The sequence below is a fragment of the Berghia stephanieae genome, chromosome 3 (assembly GCF_034508935.2).
Source record: "Berghia stephanieae isolate SIO BIC M18660-M18661 chromosome 3, UCSD_Bste_1.3, whole genome shotgun sequence".
NCBI classification, from domain to species: domain Eukaryota; kingdom Metazoa; phylum Mollusca; class Gastropoda; order Nudibranchia; family Aeolidiidae; genus Berghia; species Berghia stephanieae.
This window is the reverse complement of record NC_088362.1, coordinates 107,345,312-107,356,113: the sequence shown is the minus strand read 5'-3', so window position 1 is coordinate 107,356,113 and position 10,802 is coordinate 107,345,312. Positions and strand designations below refer to the sequence as shown.

Genomic DNA, 10,802 nt, shown 5'->3' with positions numbered 1-10,802 from the left:
TCAATAAGCTAAATAAAGCGAAGAAATGTGAACAATTGTAAAAATATCAACAACAACAAAAATTGCACAATTGGGCACATCATCTAGATTCAAAACACTGGTGTGTTTATAAAGTCTGCTAGTATATAAGATGAGAGCAACCTATCCTTGTATTGTGTCTAGTATGAAAAAAAAATAAAACACAGAAAGTTTTCAACTGCAGAATGAATATGTTTTATGCAGAGCAACCGGAGGTCGGATAAAAAATGACGATTCTATTGTTGACGACTGGTTTTTCTAAGAGTGATTTAAATGGAAACAGCATACCTTCAGATGCATCCTTGTAGACCAAATCTTATTAAATAAAGGAGTTAAACTTAAAATCTTAAACGACAAAGACCTATTAAATGGCATATAGCATTTCTTTTTATTTCATCTGAAGACAGATTACATTTTTACATATTTTAAAGCAACAAAATTTGAAACTGCATGCAGGCACACAGAAACATCCACCATCCATGCAAGCTAATCATAATTACAAACAAGCACAAGCTCTCATAAACAATAAAATTTACATTTTGACTCATTGGATCATGTTCATGCACACAGAATAAGTCTAACATACCCCAAGCACACTCATTCAAATACTCACTGATAGTCTTCATTCCTCCTAGCAAACAGTTCATAATCAAACCAGTACACCAGTCAATTTTATCGTATCAATAACAACACATTAATATATCAAACTTGTATTTGCTTTAACTCTTATAATGCAGGAAATTCTGCTTGTTTTAATATTGCCCAAATCAACTTGTTATAAAATGTCAGATTGACCTCTCTTCTTCCTTTTCTTTTCTTTTTTAAATCTATTAAGATCAAACAGAAAAAAAAATCTGCTTCAATTAGCAAGACTTCATTTTTTATTTTTGATACTTCTAAATCTTATCCAGAATTGACCAAATCAGTTGTTTTTATACAATTGTATAAAGCCTTTAATACTATCATGCAGACCAACAAATTAGACACATATAAAAGTAGACACAAATTTTTCTGAAGCTAAATTTCACCAAATTCCGATTCCCCCCCACCCCCCCCCCCCCTCCCGATCCAATATTTTAACCTATGCTTTTGAAATTATTGAAAACTGCGTCAATTCCATATCCTTTCAAAGTAAAAACTCAAAACATTTAGGGCTGAATCTTGTATTTAGACAGTTTTAATTTCTTAAGGTTGTTAATTCCACAAAAATATTCAGATCTTTTGTTTGCTACCTGCAGCTGGTCTGATCATGTTTATCACAGATAGAAGATAAAAAGATCCTGGAATCATTTTACAAAGCGATATCGAATGAAGAACATATTATTCTCATTCCATGAGATGAGACACTTGAAAGAAAAACTTAAAATCTATTCAACTTCACACATTGGATTTACAGTTATCTATTGGTAAATTATTCCCTCTTCAATACTAAAATTGCTTTGAGCTTGTTAAAGGGAAATCACAGCATTACAATATCAGGCTCTCACCTTCACAACTCAAAATTGACATGAATTAAGTCTATATCAGGTAATAATTTTCAGTTGTGGAGATGAGGGTGATTAAACCATACCATTATCCAAAATAAGTTTTTGTTTTTCTTAATTCTTAAGTGTACCAAACAGGCCAAAAGCAAAATGAAATGAATCCACAAGTAATTATAAAAGTTTGTCTTTTCACTTTGTCCTGACACAATCATCGCTTTCTAGAATGTTCTAGGGAAACTTGATGAATCCATTGGATGACAAGATGAAGTATGATGATAAAAATGATATACAAATGGATTATTTTTGTAAGATCAACTGTTCAATGAATTCATTTTGATTAGCTTCCTCTTTCAACAGGGCATCATGCTGTAACCTCAACCTGCGGAGAAAAAAAAAATAGGGACATTTCCTTACAGTGCAAATAGGAACAATTCAATCTCATTCAATCTCTTTCTTTTTTAAAAAAAGAAAATTGCTAACCAGAAACGTTAATACAAGACAAACTTGACTTAATGAAAATGTCCATTTCCAACTTTTTTAAAAATTTGGTTATATTGAAAAAAATTTTTTTGTTTAATTTCTCTTTTCGCTAGAATGCAAGGGGATAGTACATTGCCCTCACCCACAACCTCTCTTCTCTCTGTATATATGTGTATATGGGAGGGGGGGAGAGGGGGGGGGGGGGGGAGGGTGTATGTGTGTGAGTGTATCTGTCTAGAAAAATCTAAATGACTATGACTGGGCCAGTGAGTAAATATTGTGGTCCTATGTCGCAAGTAACAGGCAACTGTTTTCAGATTTTCTTCTCACCTCTCTAGCTGCATCCTTTTCTCTGTGATGAGGGCTTGTAACTGTTGCTGCTGGGCTTCTCTCTGTTTGGCGATTGACTTGAGGAGATTTCTGGAACCAATGGCCTAATGAGGGAAGAAAATCAAAGCAATCTATTATATACCAATAAATTCCAAATCAAATGTCTGAGGTGAAGAAAGGAAAAATCTAAATCTAATTCAATTCAAACAACTTCTTACAGCTATGAAAGAAAAAGAGCAAACTAGCAAACATATATATTTGACATTTTTTCTCCACCCAACGAAGGCTGGCAAAGGCAATAATTAATACTGAAATAGATAAAGTAAAAGCTGCAGAACAGGTAAATATAGTCAATCATTCTTGACAATGATTAACTGACTTGTATCTGATTCCACTCCTTGTTCTTACTAATGCGGTTTGCGACAACAACAAAAAAGAGTATTTTCCCTTTGATTTTAAATGACAATAGAGATTGAAATTTTCGACGGATTACAAAACAGTTTGACAGAGTTATGAGGAAATATGCAAAAACAAGTTTGACACTCATATCAAACATGAGTTACCTGCCCCTTTTTTGACAGATGGCAATGACATTGATTGATGAATGAAAAAAGATATTGGTCATTTAATTATCGACAATGAAGGAATTGTAATCCAATGTATTTTCTGAAAGGCCAAATATTACCCTCTCAAACGCATAGTCACATTACAGGTATTGTTGAGGGAATTAGACTAATGCGAAAGAAATTAATTGGAGTGTCCAAAATTTTGATGCAGACTATTTGGATGCGGACTTCTCCACCTGTGTCCATGTGTAACCGCCTCTCCTAGTTTCCTCTACCGTGCTTCTTCACAAACTATTTCTTGGCCTCCCTGGTCTACTTCTTCCTTGGGCATTCCATGTCAGAGCCTGCCTTGTGATGTTGCAGGCAGGTTTTCTAAGCGTATTTGTGAGTGGGGTCAAATCTTTAATCCCCAAGCCTAATAATAAAACATAATATTCTTACAAAATTCTATTTATTCATTTCAAGAAGAAATTTGTCTGCAGGGTCGATCTTAAGGAAAAAACAAGATTCTTACTGCGCTGACACCCTACTCACCCCTTTGGCTCTTAGTAGGTATTCCAGACCAAAATTTAGATAGCTTTAAATAGTAATCCAAGACTTTTTATATCAAACTATGTGTTGATTGATGTACAGAACAGAAGAAATTATTAAAAAATATTAAAAAATAAAAAAGTTATGGCCTTTCGAAATAGCGAGAAAAAGTACACTCTTTCGCATTGCAAAATACTCCATTTTTGAGATCTCATTCTAAGAAAAGTAAATGACTAAGAACCCAAAGGATCACTTTTACATAAAGACTTGTACCCACACACTTTGTCTAATTTTTTCCTGTGCGCTAAGAAACACGGTTAAAGAGCTATTGAGATCTGAAAATGGAAATTTTGTCATTTTTCGCAATCAAGGGAAATAACTGATTTTTCGTCAAATTTACCCGTTTTCAAAAATTCATTAAAAAATAACTAAGATAATAAATAGTGCAAATATACCTCAAAATAAACAGAAAATTGTTAACTATAATCAACATTTAACACTAGACCTTTTCATTTAGAAATACTCTTGAAATGAAATGAAATTTGGATGCCACAATCAAAAAATATAAAAAATCCATGATTTTCAAAAATTCATAGAAAATTTTGAAACAGCCACAGAATAACCATTTTAGTCTTAAAATAATTGCAAAGTAATAAACTATGCATGGATGAAGCATATTCACAGTCAGACTGCAGCAGATAACCTTGAGAGCAATCTAAAAACTGGCCAAAAACGGTCAACCAGATAAAATTATTGACTCTGGGGAAAAAAAGGAAATGTGATAAGATGAGACAAAACAGATGTTCCAACACAAAATGCACCTTGTATGAGCAATATAAATTCATTAATGGACAATTCTCACCCAAATCCAATCAAATAATACCCTTCAAGCGCTGATAAGCCTTTGTAATAGCCTTATCAGCAACTGTCCAAAGTCAAGGACTTGCAGAAGATGTCACTTCGAAGTCCCACCTGAAGACATACTTGGACTCCACTTCTGCAATGTCCTCAACAACAGGCCACTTGTAAGTAGAGGCACGAACAGAAGAGTCGATGAGGAACCTAACATAACCCCGTTGATCACTGATAATGGTGACCAACATAGAACTTTTGGTCATAAAAAACTGCTACCCATTGACCTTGACTTGTGAATCGAAACTCATCATAGTCATCGTCCACATCAGAATCAGACTGATCACATACATTTTCCTCACTATCATCAATTTTCCTTCTCTGTAGAGGCAGTGGTGAGCAATGACACTGTCGAGGCAGTGGTGAGCGACGACACTGTCGAGGCCGTGGTGAGCGATGACACTGTCGAGGCCGTGGTGAGCGATGACACTGTCGAGGCAGTGGTGAGCAATGACACTGTCGAGGCCGTGGTGAGCGACGACACTGTTGAGGCAGTGGTGAGTGACGACACTGTTGAGGCAGTGGTGAGTGACGACACTGTTGAGGCAGTGGTGAGTGACGACACTGTTGAGGCAGTGGTGAGCGACGACACTGTTGAGGCAGTGGTGAGCGACGACACTGTAGAGGCAGTGGTGAGTGACGACACTGTTGAGGCAGTGGTGAGCGTTGACACTGGAGTGTCAGAGGCTGACATTGGAGTCAGCACTGACAGTGCAGAGACAGATGTTGATACTGGAGAGACTGTAGACACCAGAGATGTTGATGATCCAGGTGTAAAGTAAGGTTCAACAGTCGAACTGGCAAAAGATGTCACCTTCCCTGGATCACGACGAATATTTTCCCTTAATTTTGCCATTATTGCCTTTGTTGACTTGACAGCATTTCTAATGGATTTATGATGAACTGGTCCGAGCTTCAGAATACTTAAGAGCCAATTAAGTAAGGACTCTGGCAAACCCTGCTGTGTCCGAAATAAGAGCACACTGCGAGTGATGCTCAGGGCACTCAGCGAAGGCGACAAGTAATCATAGTCAAGAATTTCATTGAGGAAAATTTTACGCTCTGCTGGGTCGTGGATTGACCTAGCCGTATCCAACTTCCTGGCGATGAGTAGTCCTATCCTCTGGACTAGTAAGACACACTCCGGATAGAGGTACGTAAACCACTCTGCAATCTGCAGAAAGAAAATAAATTAAAAATGATCACACACTGCAGGTAAGCTGCTGGAGCAGATTTATGAAATATAAGCAAAGCAGTAAACAATCCGACTTAACCAAATGGGGTAAAAACAGCAGCATGATATGAGCACTGAAATATAAACAGGTTGAGAATGCAGTAAATAGAAGTCCCTCAGAGACAGAGCCTTACATTCTACGGTATATCTTGGTTTTTGTAGCATTAATTGGGCAGTAACTTGATTGCTACCGTATGGATCTCAATACTTTCTGCTTGATAGAAGAGAATCAATTACTGGTGGTATGAAGAAGGGCTTTAAAATAATGAAATAGTAATGATATGTAATAACTAAACTGCACCTAATACCAGCTTCTGTGCTTGTGAGTAGGGTACTTGCAAACCATAGGGTCTCAGATGCAATACATACCTTGGCCTCAGATGATCCCCCCTCACATCGCAGAAAGTGTAGCTGAAGAAGAACTCGATTAGTTAAAGGGCACTCCAACAAGCATCAGGTCGCCGACCTTTCCCCTTCATCAAAAACCTTCATTTCATTTCCTCATAGTCATCATCAACTGAAAAAAAAAGTAATCAAGAGTCAATAAGTAGAAAAACAGGTCACAAAAAATGGGATTTCAAACTTTCTACATTGCCAACCATTACTATTACCATCATGGATAGTTAAGCTTATTCTTATCTACTATATTATGCCTAATCTAACAACAAAGCATTATTTAGAACATTTTGAAAAGAAAAAAAATATGATACAAGAAGAGTGGTGCTAAAGTTACTTTACCAATGAACACAAAGTACACAATATTTGAACATTCTGAAAAAGAAAATTCCATAGGTAAGGTAGCCAACTGGTTGTTTGTATGGAGAGAAAGGGGGGGGGGGGGGGGGGAGCTAGGAGAAGAGAAAGAGAATGAGTATGTGTGCGAGGATGAGAGAGAGAGAGATAAGTGTAAGAGGGGACAAAGATTAGACAATGAGAGAAAAAATGAGGAGATAGAGAGAGAAGAGAGAAAGAGAGTTGGGGGGGGGGAGAGTAGAGGGAGAGAGAGAAAAAATGAAAAAAAAGGAGATATAGAGAGAAGAATATAGAGAAAGAGAGTGGGAGGGGGGTGGGTAGAGGGAGAGAGAAATAAATAGATAGAAAGAGAGAGAGAGAGATCCTATTTACTAATTTGAGCATCTAACATTATCGTTGGAAATGGCCAGTTCACTGTTTGACTCAATTGTCAATAAACAATAAAAAACATGAAAGCCGAAAAATAGTTACTTAACTTCTACCTATCTTAAGGATTGATTTGGAGACCCAAAAAAAGTAATTTAATTGAAGCAACACATAATTTCAGGAGTGTGCTTATTCCCCGTCAATTGATAAACAAACGCACTCGGTCGGGTGCCGCCATCTTGGATTTTTATGCCGATGTTGCTAGGTCGTGTTTGAAGAAAGATTTAAACACAATTCTTGACTTTGAAGTCAGCAAATGTCCTACACATGTTAAATTAACTTATATTTTATGATATCATGAAAAAACAAATTAGGATTTCATGGTGTAAAAAATTAACAGAGATCTGTTCTGACATGGAGTTTCAAAATGAGGTCATTCTCAATATTCTCATTCTTGTCCAAGTCAGCGGACGATAATAAAACATCATCATTTATATAAAAGATAGAATTAAATGTAAAATTGATGTAATAAAAGCCAAATTAAAACACTTACCTAGTGATTCTTTTAAAAATCTGTTGAGTTCATATCCATTTTAGGAATTGAATAACACAAAGACACTTCACTTGACTGAGACTCAACTGAGACAACGATGCTAGGCACGCCGGAATCAAAAGTGAAAATGGAATGCTCGCGTTGTGTTGACGTTTGGAACTCCCGCGGTGGTACAAATCTCGGAAACCATCGAGATTTAGATATTATAAAGAAAAAATGTTTCCAATCCTATTTTTGGCTTTAAAAAATAAAAATTTGTGAATTTTTTGCCGATTTTAGGTATTTTTTTTCTGAAATATTTCGATTTTTTAGGGTTTTAATGTAAATAAATCACGTTGTTATTGGTATCATTAGAAAGAGCTTTCAATTCCCTTTCTAATAATGCTATTTGTAACACGATCCAACAAAAGTACTAGTAGCGTTGGCGGTTAAAAAATGGTTACCCATAAAATTTCGGTTATTCGCCGCGATAAAAAAACGCATTATGTCATGCTCTTTACAAGGGTCTAATAAACTATTTTTGCAAGAAAAATCATCAAATCTGACATGTTTTAGGAGAATAGATAAGCTTTCGCAGTGATATAATTTTAATCCCTGTAACTTAAATAGAAATATAGATTGCTTCAAGTGAAATTGGTTGAAAATGAGAGATTTTCAGGCCCGTTACACAGAAATGGACTGGATTGGGATACCTACTCTTAGTAAAACATGGGCAACTGGACAATTTTAGGAAGGGGGCTTAAGTCACAAGTATAGATTTGAAAAGACTCTTTGTCATACAGTCTCAACTTAAGTTTGTACAAAAATTGCTTTAATATAAACATCCAGACAATAAATTCTTACCTTCATCTTCTCTTTTTCCACTTCTTTTGCAACAGAGTCGACCATTTCCATAAAAGTTCCGACAATCTTCTGGAAGTCACCAATTTCTAATGAGACATGAGAAGATAAAAAATAAATGGGGGCTATAGTAAATAAATTCAATATCAATAATATCAATATTGCAAAAAATCTTCTAGGGAGACTGTTTACTTAGGGTCATCTGGACCCAAGTTTGAGTCAGTAAGTATTAACCCTCAAGACTCATTCTTCGATAGCTACTGTTAATAGGTAATAAATGGATTTATTTCTGAAAAAAAATGTCTTCTTCCAAAACATCACCACAGTGATAATAATCAGACACAGAAAAAGTGAGCTAAGAAAATTGGGGAGGCTTGCAGCACATTCCTCTAGCTAAGGGAAAAACCCAGGTATTCCTTTAACTAAACTTAAGAAAATTAAAACCTAGTACCTTTAACTAACCCTAATAGTAATAGGAAAAAAAAAACCCTCGGACCCCGAGCTAACCCTAATCGAAAAATAAATCCCTATGACGGTTCTGCACTACTTTTCAATACTTCAACAACAAAATGGCGGCAGAGAACCAAAACAATGGTCCTATTACTATTTTAGGAAAATTTAAACTTTTACCAATCAATCAAAGTTTGAACTGATTTTAAAATGCTACTAAAAATCAACAAAATGAATAAATACACTTCTGACAAAGACCCATGGTTAAAATAACAATTATAAAGTGAAGCTACCTTGAGGAACGTGTGGAAGGTCTCTGAAAAATTGATTGATACCAACCGATAGTGACTAATAAGTGATGTGAATGATTATAATTAATGTCGTGTTGAAGTGTCGTAATGAGGTTGAATAGGAAAACCTAGACCTAGATACTAAGACTAAGAATCACTTATATATACAAAAATCGTAAATGACATGAACATTCATTCTTTCTTACACTTACACTCTAACTCTTTCTGCAGTAAGCTAAATAATTTGGCTTGCAACTTACTACTACTACTTACTGATTCTCACTCTCCACTCTTACACTTACACTTACACTGTGACATTGCGTTTCAGTTTCTCAGTTACACTAACATCTGCTAGAATATCTAGACGTCTAGATAGGCTTCCCTAGTTTTATTCCCCGGGAGACCTTCCATAAGCTACTACATCCCAAGTCTTCTTCCGATGTTATAGACGGGGTTTGGGAGGGGGGGGGACCTTTTTTTTTTAAGTCTCCCCTCCCAATCCAAAACCAAAACCCCTTATAGAAGTTCTAGTGTAGGGGGTTTGGGTTGGGAGAACAAGAATACTTGAGATGTAGTAGCTTATGGAAGGTCTCCCCCAATTTATCGCGGGTAGTTGCATTATCCGTACCCACTTTAGATTTGCTTAGAGAGCTTCTAGATTACTTAATGTTAATGTATTGATTGTTGTGTTCATGTCAAAATCTTCATGAGTGAATGACTGAGCGACAGCTTGCCTAGACACCATCATTGCGTTACAGTTCATAGTTTATATAATAACTTACTGTCCACGAATTCTTTACATTCCTCTCTCAATTCTCGAGTCTGTTGAGCAACCTCGGGCTCTAATACCCTGATTTTATTAAGTTCATCAAAGTGGAGACCTGCCCGAGCGAGCGCTTCGTCCGCCATCTTTACGTTGGTATGCGAAACAACATCAGGTAAAGCTAGGTAAAAAATGAATTAGAATTCGCAACAACAAAAAATAATAATAATGTAAGATAAGGATATTGAATATTTCATCGAATATATCTTCAAAATTAATATAATGAAGTTATTGATGACTTGATATAACTTATTTTGATTGAAATATAATTTCGAAAACAAAGGAGATCTAAACCAGGTGAGGAGAATTTTTGACAGGTGAAAAAAAAACGTCGCCCCATAAACATATCGCAAACTTCTTCTCTTTCTATTCTAACCGCCCCCCCCCCCCCCCCCCCCCCCCCCCCCCTCTCTCTCTCTCTCTCTCTCTCTCTCTCTCTCTCTCTCTCTCTCTCTCTCGCTCTCTCTCTTCAAACACATGGTTCCTGTCATTGGTGATCCCCGATGTGCTGAACTTTGGTATTTATAATTACATTTCACTCTTAAAACGTCTATGTTTACATTAAATGGCACTTTGACATATTATAATCACAGAAGTTTACCTAATATTATAGTAGAGTCCTGTGCTTATAATTAAATGTCTTTGTATATACTTCAGATGTGTCGTTTGTTAGGCTACGTGTCATTTTGCATTCTTTTGTGTGTTTTTAAATGGCTTTTATGATGTGAAATCCTGGCTACTAAATAATGAAGTCCTATATATTATATTGAAAAATCCACTGTTTTATCACATTTCTATTTCAAGTGTATTGTTATATCACCAGCAGCATTACAACAATATCTACTACTACTACTACTACTACTACTACTACTACTACTACTACTACTACTACTACTACTACTACTACTACTACTACTACTACGACGACGACGACGACGACTACGACTACTGCTACTACTACTACTACTACTACTACTACTACTACTACTACTACTACTACTACTACTACTACTACCACTACTACCACCACCACCACTACTACTACCACCACCACCATCACCATTATGATATACATACACAAACATACTCGCACACACAAACACACACATACACACATAAACACACACACACACACACACACACACACACACACACATATATATATAATATTT

At 36.2% G+C, this 10,802-nt stretch overlaps 1 protein-coding gene across 3 annotated transcripts; it reads right to left on the bottom strand.

Moving 5' to 3' along the window:
* Positions 1-382: 382 nt before the first annotated feature.
* LOC144969114 (intraflagellar transport protein 20 homolog) lies at positions 383-9,737 on the bottom strand. 3 transcript variants are annotated; one of them, XM_078908173.1, is made up of 4 exons: positions 9,590-9,737; positions 8,071-8,156; positions 2,313-2,416; positions 383-1,881 (listed from the first exon to the last, which is right to left on the bottom strand). In XM_078908173.1, the coding sequence occupies exons 1-4, from the start codon at positions 9,714-9,716 to the stop codon at positions 1,800-1,802; spliced, it is 399 nt and encodes a 132-aa protein (XP_078764299.1). In that variant the 5' UTR covers positions 9,717-9,737; the 3' UTR covers positions 383-1,799. The 3 variants fall into 3 exon arrangements, 1 of the variants encoding a protein (XP_078764299.1); XR_013644727.1 differs by lacking the exons at positions 383-1,881; positions 8,071-8,156; positions 9,590-9,737 and adding exons at positions 4,272-5,495; positions 5,925-6,072; positions 7,228-7,377 and having other exon boundaries at positions 2,328-2,416; XR_013644728.1 differs by lacking the exons at positions 383-1,881; positions 8,071-8,156; positions 9,590-9,737 and adding exons at positions 4,272-5,495; positions 5,925-6,055; positions 7,228-7,377 and having other exon boundaries at positions 2,328-2,416.
* Between the last annotated feature and the right edge of the window lie 1,065 nt (positions 9,738-10,802).

Excerpts from the sequence above, each read along its gene's own strand:
- LOC144969114 (XM_078908173.1), bottom strand. The coding sequence starts at position 9,716 with ATGGCGGACGAAGCGCTCGCTCGGGCAGGTCTCCACTTTGATGAACTT. Across the intron at positions 8,157-9,589 it reads ATGTAAAGAATTCGTGGACA|AAATTGGTGACTTCCAGAAG; the intron begins GTAAGTTATTAT and ends ATGTCTCATTAG. Across the intron at positions 1,882-2,312 it reads AAAAGGATGCAGCTAGAGAG|GTTGAGGTTACAGCATGATG; the intron begins GTGAGAAGAAAA and ends TTTTCTCCGCAG.